Source organism: Barbatula barbatula (genome assembly GCF_947034865.1).
Source record: "Barbatula barbatula genome assembly, chromosome: 23".
NCBI classification, from domain to species: Eukaryota; Metazoa; Chordata; class Actinopteri; order Cypriniformes; family Nemacheilidae; genus Barbatula; species Barbatula barbatula.
In genome coordinates, this window is record NC_136786.1 from 17406253 (window position 1) to 17427324 (window position 21072).

At 38.5% G+C, this 21072-nt stretch overlaps 1 protein-coding gene across 1 annotated transcript; it reads right to left on the reverse strand.

Annotated features, from left to right (window-relative positions):
- Positions 1-1509: 1509 nt before the first annotated feature.
- On the reverse strand, positions 1510-20348 carry aglb (amylo-alpha-1, 6-glucosidase, 4-alpha-glucanotransferase b; the record flags this gene model as incomplete). Its single annotated transcript, XM_079487937.1, has 33 exons — positions 1510-1888; positions 1994-2127; positions 2211-2298; positions 2412-2509; positions 2611-2822; positions 4196-4308; positions 4475-4610; positions 4696-4813; positions 6163-6388; positions 6469-6571; positions 8671-8846; positions 8928-9061; positions 9164-9300; positions 9375-9505; positions 10674-10808; positions 11037-11149; positions 11266-11390; positions 11462-11612; positions 11870-12025; positions 12861-12962; positions 13199-13362; positions 13698-13821; positions 15726-15913; positions 16073-16212; positions 16294-16391; positions 16588-16690; positions 16783-16903; positions 17319-17430; positions 17510-17691; positions 18149-18352; positions 19019-19188; positions 19265-19475; positions 20267-20348. 33 exons carry the CDS (start codon positions 20346-20348, stop codon positions 1771-1773), a joined length of 4605 nt encoding a protein of 1534 aa, XP_079344063.1. The 3' UTR covers positions 1510-1770.
- Between the last annotated feature and the right edge of the window lie 724 nt (positions 20349-21072).

The following is a 21072-nucleotide window of genomic DNA, read 5'->3' on the forward strand; positions in this document are numbered from 1 at the left end:
GAGGTAGACGGGACTTAAAAGTGGACGTCTGTCTTTCCCTATTCAGGTAGACGGGACTTAAACGTGAACGTCTGTCTTTCCCTATTCAGGTAGACGGGACTTAAACGTGGACGTCTGTCTTTCCCTATTCAGGTAGACGGGACTTAAACGTGGACGTCTGTCTTTCCCTATTCAGGTAGACGGGACTTAAACGTGGACGTCTGTCTTTCCCTATTCAGGTAGACGGGACTTAAACGTGGACGTCTGTCTTTCCCTATTCAGGTAGACGGGACTTAAACGTGGATTTCTGTCTTTCTCTATGCAGGTAGACGGGACTTAAACGTGGACGTCTGTCTTTCCCTATTCAGGTAGACGGGACTTAAACGTGGACGTCTGTCTTTCCCTATTCAGGTAGACGGGACTTAAACGTGGATTTCTGTCTTTCTCTATGCAGGTAGACGGGACTTAAACGTGGACGTCTGTCTTTCCCTATTCAGGTAGGCGGGACTTAAACGTGGACGTCTGTCTTTCCCTATTCAGGTAGACGGGACTTAAACGTGGACGTCTGTCTTTCTCTATTCAGGTAGACGGGACTTAAACGTGGATTTCTGTCTTTCTCTATGCAGGTAGACGGGACTTAAACATAGATGTCTGAAAGAAATCAGAACCAATCATAAATAATATAATTTTGACTGAAATATTTGCCCCGAGGCCCGGTGAGAAGAGTTTTGTCAGTGTTGCTGTGTAAAGTAACAGCGGGATCAGGCGATCCAGTTCTGTGACTCATTGTATCTTGTCATAACAATGAAACCCAACTTGGTTTAACAAATCCTTTCACAGCATGAGTAGTGAATGTTTTTTTTCAGTCATACAGTAGTAGGTTATTTAATCTTCATTGGTGTAATGGAATACTTTCCCATGAGGATGTTTTGACATACCGAAGCTTCAATTATATTAAACTTCTTTATGTTTTACACACAGTTCCGTTCAAACGTTTTGGGTCAATTGTATTTTTCCACATTTTATAATAATAGTAAACTATAAAATAGAACAAATGTAATTATGGGAACTATTTTGTAAATAAACCTGGCAAACATATTACTTACAGTATATGTTTAGTTAACAAATACTAACAAATACTAACCATGAAGATGAATTTCCCTGTGTTGCTATTACACTATAGGTATTTGTCAACTACCCATATGCTAATATACATAGATAGGACACTAAAAGAAGGATAGTCATATTGCACACATGTTTTATAAATCATAAAAATATCTATAAATGTCTGATATAAATTAAAGATACAAATGATCATAATCCAATCAAAAGATTAAAAATGTTAAGTGGTCATTGGATATAAAACATCCGAGTGTTCAGGATCTAAAAAGCAGGAAGTGATTTTTGTGATTTGTACCATTTAAAGGTCAATCTGTCATGAATACATTCCTGAAGGCTAAAGAATGCGCTTTTGTTGCCGTTGGGAATGTAAACAATCATGACTTTGCAAAAAATAAACACTGATATCTTGTAGTTTCAAAGGCCTTTTTAAAGACAGGCTTTTAATTGATTTTAAGTAGAAGTTTTAATTTGATGACTTTAAAGAATACAGAATAAATATCAGAATTTTGTATTCAAATACTAAAAAAATTAATACATAATTTTCTCGCAAATGCAACAAACCATACAACAGTTTCTTAAAGTGTGGTCATGCATATAAAACACGTTTTGTTTCAATCAAACTTGCTGGTGACAAGAAGTCGGCAGGATTTACAGAGTTAATGTATGACATCATAGATCATGAAGGGCATCCAGAACAGTGGCAATAGACCATGCCTGCGTTTTACAGCTAAAAGGGCAGGACTCTCCATTTTCATTGGTCAGCTCCGGTAAACCTTTCCAAGGTGATCTACATCAAAGAAAAATATATTACTGAAACGCTTGTAGATGACTCAATGCAATCTGCAAGAAGTGTAAATACAATCTTTGTGTGTCCTAATACGCTTTACAACACCTTTCGAGATGGCCGTAAAGCCTCGACAGAACGTTCTTCGCCAGGCGCACGGTTTGGTTGTATGTTTCTGGGCAAATTCTTTTAGCGAAATAAAGTTTAGCCCGTAAGAAGTATCCGACCGGCCAAATCCATTCCTAAAAATGGAAACGATTCAAATCATCCTCAAGCCAACTCTCACATCCTAGATGATTTATAAAGAGATGAAATGAAAACATACAGGTCCTAGGTGATAATTGTATCCTTTTGCACAGTAGTAGTTGTCATTATCCAAGGCGTTGTCATAGAAACCGCAGTACACCATATCACTGTCAAACAAATGCCAAAATCCCAACATTACAAACTTTACCCGGGGACTTGCACTTTTGTCTGGGCAGCAGCATTCTTTACACAGAGTAAAGATCCGCTCAGTATCACTTACTCCGGGTCAAGTGTTTTCATCCCCAAAGGACCCAACAGCTTCACTTCTACGATCTTCAAAGCCGCCCAAGCGTTCTCCACCGTAAACAACTCCGGTGCCTGGTGAAACCCAATCTTTCATGAGAGAATGACCCGAAACCCCCCACAGGACAGAACTGATGTACAACCTGTGATATTGTCAAGTGTCTGTCTGCACTCACCACAACCATAGCAATGGTGAAGTTGGGTCTGAGCTGGTAATCACACCAGGGGTTGGAGGCACCGTAGCTGTCTTTGTAAATGCACCTTTTGTGGACCAGGTCGGGGTGATGCTCATTCGGGTCCGCAGGGTCATCGGACACGTAGAACATCTTTTCAAAATTCTCCTGGATCTTTTGATTCCACTCTTTATAAGACAACGACTGTTCTATACCTAAAATAAACTCATTGTAAAGGTTATTCTTGATCCTTGAAGCTTAGCCGTTTTAATAAATCATGAGAGTGAAGCTGATTCAGATATGAACATTTGTGCACCTGTCTATAAAATGCAAGTCTCGTCATCGAACGACGGGATTAAAGTTTGCATTTATTTCACTAGGATTCAATCTTCGCCTTGGCCTTAGTCTTTATTAAAGATATCAAGGTTATATTTTCATTAAATGTTCTTTACGTTATGTAGGATGACTTTGTGTAGAAAACAGTAAATCTGGCTCAAAGTAATAGTTCATCCAAAAATGAAAATTCTGAGATCATTTACCCAACCCCAGATTGTTGAGCCTGTCAAACCTGTATAACTTTCGTTGGTCTGCTGAACACAAATATAATGTTTTGAAGAACTAAACAGTTCTGGGGCAGTATTGACTTCCAGAGTAGGGAAAAACTACGTCCGTAGTCAATGGTGCCGCAGAACTGTTTCGTTTCCACATTCTTTCAAATATCTTCTTTTGTGTTCAGCAGAACCAATAATGAACTATTCAGTGTCACGTTTTAATGTCACCTGAATAAGATGACAGTGCAAAAAAAAGAAACATTCCCCAGAATGGGGAAGGCATTTTATCACATGTTTGGTTCATGCATGTTTGAATGACAATGAATGCGGAAACAGGGTAAAAGAATTAGGTCAGACACTTAAAATGAACGTCTGTGTCAATGAGTCATTGTTATGCAAGACCGCATGACTGACACAATACGTCACACAAAAAGGGTTAAAACGTGGGAAATGGCACTGAATACTACACTTTTATGGGTGACACAAAGCAGGATAGCGGTATTTTATTTAATACAAATGAGGGGTGGGACATGTTTTGTGATTTTTTTACGCTGCAGAAATGTGGTACTGCAGAAGCCATTTTTTATGGTTTGTTGATTTCGACATAAAATCATCCTATATAATGTAAGGAACATTCTGTGAAAATATTAATTTGATATCTTTCATATGGAGTGTTGAAGACCGTGTCAAAGATTAATTCTCAGTGGTAACTAGTAGCGCAAAAGTTGTGGGTTTAATTCCCAGGGAACACACATACTGATCCAAAATCTATAGCCTGAATGAACTCTCAGTCGCTTTGGATAAAAGTGTCTGCCAAATGCACAAATGTTAATGTAATGTAAATGAAATCATAGTTAAATGAATGCTTGAAGTTAATCTTCAACGCTCATCTCATAATTAGATTCGTCTAGAACATTTTTGTACAACATACAAACAGTGAGTTTAAAATATAAATATATCAAATGTAACAATAAATGATAATAAGTCAATAAAAAAATGATGAAAGTAAACACATGTTTAAAAAGCCCAGGACATACCATCTCTGTGTATGGTAACAGAGGAGTATGGGAAATGATCGTTCTCATTCATCATCATAAGCCAGCGCACTGCTGACTTACTAAGACCCACGATCTCAACCGCAGATCCATCCCTGCACATAAACAAAACAATACCACAGTCACCGAACTGATGTCTCGAGGACTGGTTTATCCAGGCTCACCACCATTCTTCATAAAGTTTCTGCTAAATATAGATCAGCACTATTAGTGTAACATGCTTTTACGTGACAGATACAGATTTGTTAGTGACAATATTACCTGGGTGTGGCCGGGACACCTTTATTATGGGCTTTGTCGCTCTCTCCCATTTTGTCCATCCACGTCCCACAGTTGAATCGATTTCCCCCGTAAACAAAACCAGTCTCTGGATTTACTCTGGCCTCCACGTTAAATCCTACGGGATTGGATGACGGTATGGTTTTAGAGGGACTATTGTGCAATACAAAAAGTGACTGAGCTGCGAGGATCCAGACTCTCACCTTCATCTCTCATGTTTTGGTCGATCTGTGGTCCGGCGTTTCTCTCTCTGAACTCTATTCCCTGAGCATGTCGCTGCATAGCTTCTTGAATGACCACATACAATGGCTGGTCGTGGTCCTGACAACATTTGATTTAAAAATGTAATTAAAGCACTTAACCACTTTTAATTGAATAAACAATTACAAAATGCAAAACAAGGATCATCTTAAAAAACGTGCACAAATGTGTTCTTGCATATCTCCATTTTTCTATCATTGCTATAAGTCACCTTTCATTTTTGTTGGTTTTGCTGGTATTTATCCAAGCAAACTTGTACATTTTGGGTGTTTAATTATTGAAACGATGCAGTGTTTGTATTGTTAAGCTGCAAAAACATCAAGACATTTTTACGTGTCTGAAAACGGCGCTGGCTTTTCATGCAGATGCGTGTTGCGGACTTTGGGCGTGGGAAAGACATCAATTGAATAGCGCCGTATAAACAATCATCTCTCAGGCTATTTTGTAAGTATGGCGACAACAATTATATTTAAACTAGATGAACCTGCTTCAGGCTAAAACGTGTTGTAAACAATGACACAGCATATTCATCCGTCTGACATTCAATGCATGCCATTCCATGTCATTCACATGACTGTGAAATCATCCACTAAATGAAGACATAGCGTCTATAAACATCGCCTCTGAATTATTGTAATTTCAAAATCTAAATGAATCCTAATCTAAATTGGGCGCAGTCTTTATAACCTCTTACAATCTCCACCTTGATATCTCAAATTGTAAAAGTGGACAGAACATGTACTGTCCACTGTAGCTGAAATTTAAAAACTAGGTTGAGGGGACACTTTAGCTTTAATGTTTATTTTTGTTTTTTGTTTTATTGTAATGTGTATTTTGTATTATTGTAACTGGTGGTTGGTAATTGTCAGACCCTTGTGTCAAATGCTTCTTTAAAAATACAAAATATTAATGTAAAATAATTTAAATACACATTATTTGCTATTAGTTAAGATTACAATGCACTTAAAATACTAAGAAAAACATATGATTTCAAATATAACAAGCTTACTTTACATTTAATTTAATTTGGTTGTTTAATGACCCTGTCGAATTGTTCTTTCCTACAGTATATGTTTACATTTTCTACCTTTTTTTCTACATTTGGGTGGGACATTCAATATTGAACAGCTGGGGGCACGTTGTATAAGCGGCAACATGCTTTAATAACCTTAAAACCCTTATGAGATACATGTAACTAATATTTTGTCGTTTAAGTACACCTTAAGACTTTCATGTCTAAGTTATAAGCTTTGGAAAATATAGTTGTAAGCAGATCTTTACATTAAGAAATCATCACCTACGCCTCCAGGCTCTTTAGACTGAACCATGTATGATGATACAGTAACAGTGAACTGTATTGTACGGTATAAGTATCATGCTGTAAGCACGTGGTCATGTTTTTTCCTCACCACTGTCCCAGGTGGCTGTGGCTCACAATCATCTGTGGGATATATACGTGACACGGGGCATGTTAGGATGTCTTTACCATCTGGGACCATGCTGCAGTAGTCCTGGATACACTGAAGCCACCACCATACCGCATCGCGACAATTATACCGTGATGCCACGCCCTGACCCAGCAGGTTGGGGATCAGACCGTGGCGCATCGCGCCTGCAAAGGCCAAGATGATGTTTCTGTCAAAACAGAGCAGATTAAGACTGATGTAGATATCGGTGTGAACAGAACCAAATGCATCATAAAACCAGACGCTCACCTGGCCTCAACATGTCTCCCTGTTAAAAGCATGAGACCACGCAAAGCTATAAAAGAGTCTCGCCCCCAGCAGCGGAAGATCCCGGTGGAGAAATGAGGCAGACCTACATGTGAAAAGAAAACACTTGTAAAATAAATCCAAACATACAGTAAATTTTTATACTGTTGTAGTCAATGGTGCCCAAGAAATGTTCATCGGAACCCAAGGAGTGTTCATCGGAACAAAGACATCTATACAGGTTTGAAACAACTGCATATCAATCATCTCAAATATCTGCATGAGTGCTCATCTATCAGGCTTTTAGATATGACGACAATTCGATTTCAACTCACATGAACCTGCAGTGTCCTCCTTCAGGCTAAAACATGTCGTAAACAATGACACAGCATATATTTCTGTCTGACATTCAATTCATGCCACTCCATGTCATTAACATGACTGTGAAATCATCAAATAAATGAAGACATAGCCTCTATAAACATCACCTGTGAATAAAATTAATTATGTCAGGGTCTGTCACGACCAGGGGGGGTGACAGAGAGAGGAAGAATCCAAGTGCAGGCAGCAATGAAGGGGTTAAAAGATATTTCATAGTAAATAACAAAACAAAAACCCACAATGAGGATAACAACTAAAACACAATGAAATAAAACAAAACACTTCCCACAAGGGTGGCAAAGATAAACGAAGAACACAACACAACGTCAGACAAACAAGATTGGGTTGGCAACAGGCAAGTCAAGTCAAGTCTACGGCAAGGAAAGAAATAAGGTAATTACACAAACAGTCAAAACGAACGAGCACAGGACTATAGACAGGAGGGCATTATATGGGGAACTAACAAGGGAAGATAACAATGGGCAGGTGTGGGTCATGAGACACAGATGGGAAGCTAGACTAGAATCGATGACGAGACCGGTGAGAACGAATATTATGTCATGACCGACAATAATATGTTTCTCTCCACACAAAACATGTGGCCCTGTCATGATTCTGCCACTAGACAAAAGTAAGGCAGAACCACAACAAATGAATAGAAAAGTAAATATGTTCATAACCTCCATAACAATCTCCACATTGTAATATTTGACATTGTAAAAGTTGACAGAACATGTACTGTACAGTATATACAGTATAGCTGAAATTTTAAGTTTAGGGCACACTTTAGTTTCAATCGTTGTTTTTGTTTTCCACAAATATATCTTCAAACAAGACAAGTTTTTGTAAAACCTATTTTTAAAGCAAATACATACGGTAAATATGGTTTTCATGTCCCATTGACAAACAGCGTTTTACCTTCTTTCAAGCAAAAAACAAAACAAAATACAAGACAAAATAATGCCAATTGGGCAAGAAAAATAACTGAACGGAACTGAATCTATAGTCCTGGAGAACACGTCTTAAAATGTTTACATCTAATGTGCAAATAAGGGATCATCTTAATAAACTTGCACTTGCATATTGTCGCTATCTCATGTTTGTCCATGGGTTTTAGGTTTTCACCACCCAAAAAGAAAGAGCTTGAAAATTAAAAAAGCGTGGTGCTTCCATTGGACACAATTTAGAAAATATTTTTTGAATATTAAATATGGTTTTCATGTCCCATTGACAAACAGCTTTTTACCTTCTTTCAAGCAACAACAAAAAAGACAAAAGACAAAAGAATGACAATTGGGCAAGAAGAAGAACCGACCGGAACTGAAGATTTAGTCCTGGAGAACACGTCTTAAAATGTTTACATCTAAAGCAAAGTGATGTAGTTTTAGGACATTTAAACAGATTTAAGGCAGTGTTTCAATTTCTTAAATTTCAAAGTTTTAAATTTTAAAGGTTTAATGTGAGTATAAGAAACTACACAATTAACAAATGCTGGGTCGCTTTAATCCATGATTGTGTAAAGTACTGCATAGACAGTTTACAGGTTCATTTAAATCATTTAAATCAACAATGATTTGAAACAACCCAGCATTTTAAGCAATTTATTTTAACAAACATATATTTAATCTAAATAAAAGATTTGTACATAAGATTCACACTACTACTATAATCACTTTTTAATACTTGGTTGGATATTTGCAAAACCCAGTGACAAACATAAAAGGTGACCATTAATGATGATTTATGACAAAAAATTTCAATCACAAATATGGAGATACACGGTTTGAAAAGATGGATGTCTGTGTGTGTATGTGTGTGTCTGACCTGCAGCAATAGAAACACAACACTGCTCCTCTTTATTGGTTACAGCATTGAGACGAACCGGGACGTCTTCAAGTTCAGTGGACAGGGAGGGCAAGGCTGGCACACGACCCACCCCGCACATCTGAACCGAACCCAGAGCCAACAGCTTGACCAGAGTCGAGCCGTTCTGAACAAAGCTGCCGTTTAAAAAGGACACACTTTGATCAATACTTCTCTCAAACACCAGATTTGATCACACTGATAAAAAAAGATCAAACCTGGACATCTGTTTGAATACAGCGTCTATAGCTGTGGCATAGGCCCCAACGATGATGGCATCGAAATAACGTGGCACTAGGTATCGTGGAATATGCTTGAGGTATGTAAATATGGAGCTGAACCATTTTCCCACCTATAAAAACCATAGACAAATTATTTTATGACTGCTAGCCGTGAAATATATAATAATAACGTGAACAAAATATGATAAAAATAAACAATATTTAAGTCTTACCTCCCGCAAAGCTCCGCTTTTTTTCATCAATCGAGTGCTCACATAATCGATCAGCCAATCATCTTGTCTGAGATTTTCACAGAGAGGATGTCCGAGGTCATTTTTGGGACGAATCTCAGACAACACAGACACTAGACCTGTGAGAAACGAACACACGATCGCATGACCAGTGACTAACCAATGTGATTTGAGTGATGGAGTTATTTTATACCTTGTAGGCCACCGTACTTCAGAGGCATCCAGGATGGGATATTGTAGCAGCCACTTCCATCTTCCTGTTCCTCGGCCTCACAGCGGAACAACAACACGTTCAGTTCGGCCAAAGTCAGCTTGGACATTAAACTGTCATGAAAAATAAATCAGGGCTTGAAAGCAGACACATTATGACCCTGTTTACACTCGAGCTAAATTTGGGATGATTGATCACTGATCTACAAGAACTTTCAAGAAAAATCATGCTATGGCATTTCTTTTGCTTTTGCTCTGGCTTAAAATGTTTGCTTTTATCATACTTTTTCTAGAGAGAGAAATTGTTAAACGTTTAAACATTAAGTCATGGACGAATACTGAGTAATCCATCATTTTGTAGGGGGTCAAAATTACAGTGTGGATTTAAAGCCAAATTACAGGGTCTGAAAACTACCTTTAAAAAATTAATAATTCGATAAAATGAATCATTCTTTTATTTTTAGTTTATTAGAATAATACAGTACGTCGACAAAAAATCCTTGTTGCATTAAATGTAAATAGTGACACTTTTTCTGGTCATTTTTCCAAAATCTACTCAAAAAGATACTTTAATATTAAAAATAATAATAAAAAACGTCATATTAAAAACCACGATTATTGATTATCGTGTTAAATATACACATACCATAACATTGTAAATAATTCAGCACCTTAAGAGTTTCAATGGTTAAAACATATTTGTTTTTCAGTGTGATTCATTTACCAAATAAAAATTAAAAAAAAAAGAATTTAACTGATAGAATAATTTTTTTCGTTTTTTTAAAGCATTTTATCTGTTTCTTTTAATAGATAATATCTTGTGCAAATCATTTTGGCCATGAAAACCATGCAGTGTAATCCATATAATGGGTTAATATTGTTTGAGATTCTGGTTCTTAACAAACTTGTGTTTTGGTATCTTCCAAATGTGGGTCAGTTTGCATTCAACAAATATTACTGTGTTTACTGTGAATAAGTCTTTATTCGTGCCTGACATCTTTCACCACATGTAATTGTTTCTGTGTGAAAATAATTACCGAGATCAAAAATGTTATCTTGGACCCTATACTTCAATAGTACTTGACTTTGGATAAATCATCTACCACAAACATCTAATGTAAATGCAAAAGATTTTAAATGATATCTTTTCCGTCAACATCCAAAAGCGACCAGATGTAACTCTCACCTGGCTACATGTTGCCCCAAGTGTAAGCAGCACTCCTTAAAGAAACATTTTAAAAAGTGTGTATTGTTAAAATAGTTCAAAGTAAAGATCACTCACAACTCCAGTGCAATTTTTAGGATGCCTGGAACATTACTGTCAGTCAAACTGCCGGCTTTATAGATCCGGTTAAACTGTGACAGTTGAGTCCGTAGGAAGCCGACCATGTTCTGAGAGTTTGGATCGAGACTAACCCTGTGGGATCAAGCATATGTACTTTATTATTACATTATTATATATCCAATACAGCCTTTGTTTCTGAAGTACTTTGATATATTGACAGGGCCTCAAAAATATCCACCGTGCTGACAAATCTCGAAAATGTGTGGTTTATCATGAGCATCTAAAGAGAAGAATGATATACAGCTGTATTAAATGTCACATATAGATTTCACGGGGCGTGTGAGTTTAAGTGCTGTTCACCTGAATGCAATAACGCTACCGGGGGTGAGCTTTTCAAACAAAATCTCTTCGACAAATTCGTTGCGGCCCTTTGTAGTCGCCGTTCCGTATCTGACGATTCTGCTATCCTTTAACTAGGAGGGAAAACATACACAATATCTAAAGCTATTAAACTCTCAGCAAATATCCCGCCCAGTCCTTCTGCTTAATGATGGGTGGGGAGCAGCTGCTGGTTGTAGTTTCGTGTTACCTGCAAGTGTTGGCGGATCTCAACCGTGTACTTCTGCATGCCATTGATGTACTTCTCATTTTTCACAAATGACTCAGCGTTTCTCTCCACCGTTCTCGCCTCGAACACCACCTCCTCGATTTGACCTGGACGACGGGTTAGATGACATGAGAGTTTGATGTGAAGAGCGAACGAGACTGAACCATTGTGTCTGTACCTGGAATGTACAGGGGGGGCAGATGTTCTCTGTACTGGTGTGTTTCGGGGTCTTTAAAGGCCGTACGAGACACGCACACGACAGACTGATGTGTGCTCGGGCAGTGCCGGGTTACAGCCACCGTGTCTTCATCTAGTTGATCTACATAAACCTGTTACACACAAAATCAACACAAATCGACATTGATAATATTTTATTTGTTCTTGTTATATTGTTATTTGTCATCAATAGAATGCCATGTTATGTGCCACAGCTTGTTTTGAACCCCGGGAGGATGTGACAAGACAATGGATAAAATATCTGCTAAATAACCTAATTTTAGTTGATCTGGAATGAAATATCCTCAAAAAACTCCTGCTGTTTAAGATCGTGATGTTCATCTCATGTATGAATAGACATTATTCTGACCTGAGTGAAGCCCTTCTGTGCCAGATCTTGGTGAAGTTTGTTGAGTGCCAGTTTTCCAGCCATTATACCGGTTTGCGCGTTCACCTCATCAACAGAGGAGTCGGACACATTGGGGCTCCACTTGGGGTAAAAACGCTCCTCTTTTACTACTGAAATCTGAAAAAAAAGAAACAGTTTAAGGTTCGACTAGTTAGCAGCCCCTGCTGGTGGATATTGAAACTACATCCTTTTGGTGGATGCAAAAAGCTTTAAAAATTCCATTGCAATGCATTTGCATACCTTTCTATCGCACACATACTGTATCTTTATATTAATAGTAGATAGTTCACACCAAAATGAAAATTCTGTCATCATTTATTGCCCCTCTTATCATCTCAAACCTGTATGAATGTATTTCTTCCGCAGTACACCATTTTTCTTGGAAGAATGTTGGGACCCGTTTACTTCTATTGAATGGACACAAAACCAATGGATCAATGGGTACCGCTGTTGTTTGGTTACCAACAATCTCCAAAATATCTTCTATATAGGAAAACATACATGTTTGAAATGGCAAGAGGGTGAGTAAATTGTAAATTGTTGTGTGGACTATCTCTTTAAAGCCGATTTTTGCCTATTAGATTTTCTTATGTTGGAGCTGGGGGGATGCTTACAGTTACAGACAGCGTTCTCCATATATGTTTAGAACTCCTTGGGAGAAACTTAGAGATATAGATACAAAAATGAACAGAACAGCTTTTGTTTATACACAAAGAGTGTCGAATAATCCAAGGGCGGGGATCTGCATGTGTAAGACTGAGGTTTTGTAAAGGGTGTGTAATAATTGATGTGTTTAATAAACAAAGGTCCTTTGTGCTTATATAATCTGTGTCTTATAAAAATATAACAGTTTTCTTAACAGGAACTTTAATACAAAGCCCGTTCTTGCTTAATTCTTGACATTTTGGGCATTTTCAGACATAGCTGATGTCACGAACACATTTTTCCTGACCTGATGTGGTACGAGCTCATCGTATCCTCTAGTGCTGCCTGTGGCACAGCAGGCCATAGAGACGATAGCGGAACTGGGTAAAGCATCATATACCGAACGTACCTAAAAGACACGAGAGTTTACCAAAACTAAAGAATTTTACAATCGATGAAAGCTAGTATATTTTTCTTTACGTCTAATGTGCTCCTACAGTGCAAATAAATGTCTATCCCTAGTTCCCAGTATTCACTTCGATTATACGAAAAGTCATGCTTGTTTTAAAAAATGAGGTTGAACTATCCCTTGAAAGTAAGATTGAAACAAAAAGTGTTTGGAAGATTCTGTACTTTTTTGCAGACCTGTATGGGACATTCGTTGTCATGGGTAACATCCAGGAACATGGCGTGAGCGATAGACGGGAGTAAAGGTCTGAGGTTTGGCTGTACGAAAGACCCCACAGGTTCACCGCCAAAGCGATACACCAGCCGGCCCTCCTCTTGGCTGTCACCGGCACTCATGGCCTCTGACAATGAGAGAAGAAATAATCAGCCTCATCCTTTGTATGACAAATCGCTTATTGCTCCCTATATTCTTTGGATAAAAGCGTCTGCTAAATGACGAAATGTAAACGTAAATCATCTCTGTAAGTACTCTTAAATAACTATAACAAGCATCACATCTTCTTTCTCACTACTAAATGTTTTGTGTTCCACAACAAAAGAAAAAAAAACATTTGATCAGTGTGAGAGTACCAGAGATTTTTTATAAGAAAATCAATTCTTTAATTTTACAATTTGTTAGACTTCCCAAAAATCTGACCAATTTTTGCAGTTTAGTTACCTCTGTTATGCATCTTACCTCGGATAAGGGAGGTGATGCCAAGCTTAGTGACAAAGACATTGTCCAGCTCCTCGCTGCCCGTGAAGAGCTCAGCCACAACATACAGATCAGGCCTGTGTTCACGAGCAACAGACAACATATACTGCCAGCCAGAACCCAGCACATAGCAAACACACAGACAGAAAAATAAAGAGAAGCAGACACAGAGACAGACAGAAATAAAAAGAGACGGATGGATGGATGGATGGAGAGTTATTGAGACAGACAGGCAGAGAGTTAAAAAAGAAAGAGACAAACACACAAAGATAGTATTGACAGACAATGAATCAGACAGACAGTCATAAAAGTTAGATGGACAGACAGATAAGCCGAAGGTTGACATACAGTGAGCCGTTGTTTGATTAGAGCAGGTTTTCAGTAATGATGTCATAGTGTTATGTGTGCATATGACAGGCAGGTGAGCCAAGTAAAGTGTTTTATGAAAAGCAATGAAAGAGAGAGAGAGGGAGAGAGAGAAAGACATTTAGTGTGAAGAACAGACACGTGTCTCCTGTAGTACCTCTTATGAGACTGCTTATCCCCAGTCGATTAACAAACACATTATCAAGCTCTTCCCTTCCTGTAAAGAGTTCTGCTATCACATACAGATTGGGTCTGACCGCTCTGGCTGCAGCTAACATGGCCTATAGACACAACATACAAGAACCAACAGAACACAAGAGCGAGGGAAGGTGTCTCAAGGTTATGACGTAAAGATGGTTTCATCTGGCCCACGGTTAACCGCCTGTCCGTGTTTGGTTATAAAAAAAATATTTTTTGATTTCGATTGCTAACACACAATTCATGAAACGATTCACCGTTTTCTCACAACTATAAACTCATTCTCCGAAAACATAAAAATCGACTTCCCCACACAAAACCTGCTCGTTTTGCAAAGGTTGAACCATGTCCTCATTCAGAAAACACAAACAAATGATATAATCTACTAAAGTGTCGAGATGTGAACTCATATAGTCCACATTTACAGGTATCCATCAGTAAACATTCAGAAGCAAAACTGACGACACACCGATGAGGATCTCAGGATCATGTCAACAGGGCTTTATACTACTTACAGTAAACATACAGTATAATTACAGAACACACTTTATATCAGAGACATGCAGTCAACTGCAGCACGTGTACACCTTCACAACTCAGAGACTACTTACAAAAATCTCTTGTCAGAAGAGAGAGAAATTGCTAAAGTATCCTGTAACGAAATTACTTACGGTGACAGTGGCGTCATTTTTTTCCCTTTCTGCTCTCTTTTAGGTTGTATATTGTAATAGACACTGAGCTGTCGAATGACTCTTCTCTTGAATCCCAATGAGAGGTTTTAGTAACAGTGTCTTGAAGTGATCTCATCTGTGTCTAAGACTGTGTTGTAGTGCGCGTGTTTCTGAGGGCTTGTGTGTCATGTCTGGGGGAAACTTAGCAAGTTGGAATGGTTTTGAGTGGAGAGCTTCATTTTGACCCGATAAAAGGATGTTGAGGGAATAGGGTGAGACGTTATGGATTTATCTTTCGAGTGTCGAGAAAAGGAGCCGTAATTTCAAGAAATGTGTTCAAGCAATCGAGAACATTTTTTATATTTAGTCATAATAATAGTATATATTCATTTTATTCAAACGAATTAAAACTACTCAACAGTTATTGATTCTTTTCCGAGGTCTACCGGAAGTTAAGTTTGGGCCACATGACGTTTGTGTTATTGTGTTGTACACATCCATATGTGTGTATTCCCTAGAAGTGCTATTTTCAAACTAGAATTCATGAATACACGGCTCAACTATATAAAGAGGGAAGATAGTAGCATGTTTTAAAAACTATTTCTAAATGGGAAAAAAACTTAACGTTCCATACATTTTCCAGCCAATACGTCAATACTGTAAATAGAAATAGAAATAACTATCCCACTAAATTGGAACATTTAAAATTACATCATTTAAAAAGCCATATAATGCAATTGAAATACTATGTATCAGTGGTAATGTAACAGCATACCTCAGCCACATGAATGGGTGTGGAGTGGCAATTATCCAGACGCACCCCGGAGAAATGTTTGGCCGTGATCTCCGTGTATTTCTTCATGTGAGCCCACAAGTACGGACAGTCCTCGGGTTTGTCACCATAGCGAAGTTTAACGCTGTCACCCCAGCAAACAAGTTCTCTTCTGAGATACACGTTAGACCCTTACAGACGGATAAATCCAGCATTTACAAAAAGCCTCTGCATTGATGTGCAAAAAAGACCAGATAAGCAGGCCACCGTTTGTTTTGAGCTATTTCAGATCAGCATAAATCCATCTGGACAAATACGAAAATTCACTCTGGTCCAGGTGGTGACCTCACCTGGCTCTGCGAAGTTCTTCAGGGGGTCGTCTCCCATGACCCATCCATTATGAGCGATCAAATGACAAGCTTCATTCGGATTTCGCAGTAGCTGTTTTTCCTGTTCCGTGGACATGTCTTCAAATGGGAAGGTAAAATATCTGAATGATTGAAATAACGAAACAAGATTAAATCAGTGCATTAAACAATGGACCAGTTGCCAATGATGCCATAATTCTGACCTTGTCACCAAAGGGTTTGCTCTGGTGACAGGTCCAAGTTGCGGACCGTGGGCGTCAAGTCGGTCATAGGGAACTGTTCCTACTATACAATTTATAGCCTGCAGGGAAACAAGTATAAAGAGATATAAAATGCATACTCTAAATATACTGTAGGGTAGGTCGATATGGATAAAAGCATCTGGCAAATGTAATCCTAATATTCCTTGCACAAACATGTCACATATCATAGAAAATGAATGGGCTCATCTCTGTGAAGTGAGAATTTACACGACGAGGAAGATTACATGTACCAACCTTTTCGTGATGGCTGTGCATTTCTTTATAGCACTCCACGTTCAGTTCTTCTAGGCTCTTTGTTAAGCAATCACAACTCTCTTGGACGGACGAGGGGCCATTACTGTTGGGTTTGTCATCAAAGAACAGTTCCAAGGTTCAGATATTAAACAAATGTTTAAGATCCATCATTAAAGGGACAGTTCACCCACTCACGTGTGTCTGCCATAAATCTCCAGGGCGAGTTGCATGTCTATGGTGCTGCTTAAGCGTCTGTACTGGGAATCTTGTACAGTTTTGAGCTTTTTTTCCAATTGGCGCCCCACTGGTTTGTCACCTACAAATGCCAAACACACCAAAGCAAAACTTAGATCTGACACTAAAACATTACATCCACTGTACAGCCACTGAAAAGATATGAGATCTGATTTAACAATTTTCAATCACTTTTAAGTGATACAACTGAAATATTTGCACATGTATTTAGGAAAACTTCTGAAATAATTTTCCAGCGATAACCTCAAGTTTTCATGTCCATTGTCATGCTGTCAGTCTTTCACGTTGCTGTTGGATGATTGTTGGATTACTCCTGAGGTTTGATTTTGTCGAAATTCAACAGACACCAACAAGACTGGCTAGAAAATTTGGCTGATCTAGAAATGCTGATTAAATGAACATTTGGAGTGGTCTCTTAATGTTCTCCGCGGCTGAGAGAAGATCTCGAATGATTTAGACGCCAGCAGATCACTTACCAGACTGAAGAATCTTTCTAAACTGCTCCACGGTTTTCTCAACATTCACCTGTAAAAACTCCCACAGTTTTAACTCGGTGAAAACCTCCTTCCATAAAAGTCCTTGAAGCATCTGAAAGCCAAAGTACACAGTCAATAGTTTAAAGGTTTGTGACTACCCGTCTTTAGTATTTCAAACCATGTTCACTCACTGTAATGTGCATCTCATTCACGATAAGAGCTGGAAGACCGCCCTCGCTGTATTTTCCATCGGCTACGGCACAGCTGAAGTGATACAGGGCTCTGTCCAGAAACCATGCTGGCTTCAGATGAGGAGAGTTTACCAGATTATAACCGCACTCCGGATGGAGCCTGATCCACTTACTGTTAACAGCTAACCAAGAAAGCAACGTTTTATATCAGGTGAGAATTGTGTAACTTTTATCCCCCAACTTTTTTCACTTTGACACCCTGATGATACTGTGAATGGAGGCTATTGCAGACGGTGCCGATAAGGTAAAAACGGTTATTTTGGTTGGTAGATCGTTCCAATGACATCCAGAACACACAGCAGAGGGCAATGTGAAACATTAGTAAGTCACACTAATCTCTGTGCAGTGGCACTAAAAGGTCAAACATCTCAACCATTGTCCCAAAGATGTGACCAGCTCTTCAGCAACTCCGATCACAGCTATCGATGTGTATATATAGCCGCTTGTTTATTGGTATGCTTGAGCGCAGCGTACCAGAGGTGATACTATCAGAGCTTTAACTTACAACTTTACGACACATTTGTTGCCACCGAAATCATGAATGTATTTAGTTTTACCTTGTCCTCATTGGGTATGTACCTGTGTGGTTGTATACCACATCTGTGATGCAAATCAAGTTCCACTCCTTCTTGAGTTTCTCCATCAGGTTGCCCACGTCCGTCCAGGTGTAGTTCTTGCCAGGTGGAGAGAAATCTGGGTTCAGTTCAAGTTGATCGGCTATGGAGTAGCATGATCGTGATACACCCAGTTTTTGCAGTGGCGTGAAGTGGATCATATTGTAACCTGCATGTAAAAAAGGTCAATGAAGAATAGACAGATGGTAAATAAATAATCATAACCAGCTAATTATTCATAAGAAAAGTGTTGGCCATATTTTAACTAATCACGTGCTATAAACCAATCAGAGTGTCATCTATTCCCTTTAACAGTTGGTGGATTTGCTATTTACGCGCCGGAATTCGGAAGGGCACACACTTCTCCAGAAAGGAAACGCATCTGCTAGTGCGAGAGCAAACCATCTACAGGAAAAGTCGGATTTTTAAATGTATATCCACCATAATAATCTTTTACATTGTAATTCATTTTATAACTATTTGGCATAATTGTGTGCTTCTGCGAGTCCCTCTGTGTGTAATAGGCAGAATGTACGAGTTCCTCAAAATAGCAATGAGCATGACTCTTTTTTAGACCAACACGCCCATGGGCGCACAAATGAGCGCAAATGCATTTGCTATCTAAACTACGCGGCGCAGGACCGGAAAATGAGATCTGCGTTGGCGCTGAAACTAGAAAAAACACTTGCGCTGTGCCTTGCGCTGGGTGTACGATTGGGCTCAATGATATTATCAGAAGGATATCTTTAAATGGCCAAATGTTGTGCTTGTTGAATAAAGATATCCTCCCTTGTGCATGATTTCTATCTGAACATTGAGACTTAGAGATTCAGACCAGTTTCCTTGGCAACTCTGAGTCGATCCAGCCATTTGTCCAGCGTTCCCAGACACTTGGCCAGGTAGGTCTGAACCGTGATGCAATCCAAAGGCAGGATGTTCCTCTCATGGCCAACCCTCAACACTGGATCCACCACAATGTAGCCACCCCCGGTCCTTTCCTCATTCCTGCACAACATAATTATGTCTCATTCTACAGCAATGAGATACAGAATAACGTTTCATTGCAGTACAGGCTGCTCACCCAAACCCAAAATAATACTGATAAGATCCCGCTATCTCCATGTCCAGCTTGCAATACTTGTCCGAGTCATCTTCTCTTCCACTTGGATTAATCCACTCCAGATGACGGAAGCTGGAGCTTTTGAACTTCTTGCCTGGTGCTGGGTAGTTAGTATGGACATGCACATTCTTCCCCTGCAAAGTTGGGCCCAAACGAAACTGAAGCTCATAGCCTAGGTGTTTTGAAACATAAGACACATAAAAAATCAGCAAAGGGCATGAATATTAAATTAATGCTTACGTTTTGGGTAATGTCCTTGGTGCATGAAAAACAATTATATTTAAAGTAATAAATGTCATCTGAGATGAATACTATACAAATTCCAACAGAACAAACCCCTGTGCATTTGGAACCAAAGACAAACATCCACCAGGCCAAAGTCCATGCGTAACACCAACATCGCCGCCATATTGGACCGGGCACGACATGCAAATAAACATTCATGGTTTACGATCTCTACAGTCAATTCATTGAAAATAATGTCTCGTTAAATAATGTTTAACATATTTAAAAACCGCAACTAATATCGCATTTGGTTTCTATATTACATTAAGGTCATGTGACAAAGCGCTTGTTATGTGACATCAAATGTTATTGTAATTTTTTAAGAACTGAATATTAAAAACTAGGCAGAGAGCCATGCAGTCTATGGCACAGTTTTAAATATAGCCACATTCTGACCTTCAGATACAATGACGTGTATATTTATATCTAGGCTATATTGTAAATCCTGTAAAAACACTTGTGCGCTAAATACAGTCTACATGGATGTCATTACAGATACAAAGTCTGCCGTAACGTTATTCTCTCACAAACAAAAAGACAAGTAGAGATTAAAGGTAGAAAAAAACAATGCAATTGTAGCTATGATGCGGATTTCACCAATGAATACTCTACGTGGAGTAAAAACAGCATTGAAATACACAGCTGATCACTATGATGACTTTTTATGATAAGACTTACCTTGCTCCAGGCGGAACAAAGTGCGCTCCATTCGCTCCATGTCCTTGAGGAGTAGCACTCTGGTCTGTTTGACACCTATCATATTAGCGTTCCTTTTTTTGGGATGCCCTTTAAACACGGAGGTTGCCTCTGGAGCCATAACACCGAACAACATGTGAACAATCCGTTGGCAAGACACGTTTACATAGACTACATGGCTATTCACACGTTTGCATATAGATCTGACCTAGTGACCTGACCTAGAGCAATGCCTACGGAAATAACCGAGACATCAATAAGAAAAATAAAAAAATAAGCATTTAAGAAGAAATATGTATTTGCAGTAAAAATTGGGTCAATATCACAATGAAGTGCCTTTGGTGTCCTCATCAGAATCATTGAGCCATCATGAACATAATGCAAAATAATGACATTTTGAGGTTTATTGTTAATGTCCTAATATTTACAAACATAAAACTACAATAATTGTATACTATTTTCTAGTACTATATACTAACTCCATTGAGTGTTATAAAGAAATAAAATACATAAGATAAAATATTTTTTAATGTTTTTCTTGTCCTCGACAAGTTATTTGATAAAACTTATTTTTAAATAATTTATATTCTATTTTCATGATAAAATTAAGCATTTTGCACGTGTCCCAGAAATTGCTGTCCACCCTGTCATTATTTACATTAACATTTACATTTAGTTATTTAGCAGACGCTTTTATCCAAAGCGACTTACAGGGAGCAATAAGCGATATGTCATTCAGGGATATGTCATACATTATGGGATGAATGCCCCTTTCAGATACCAACCGA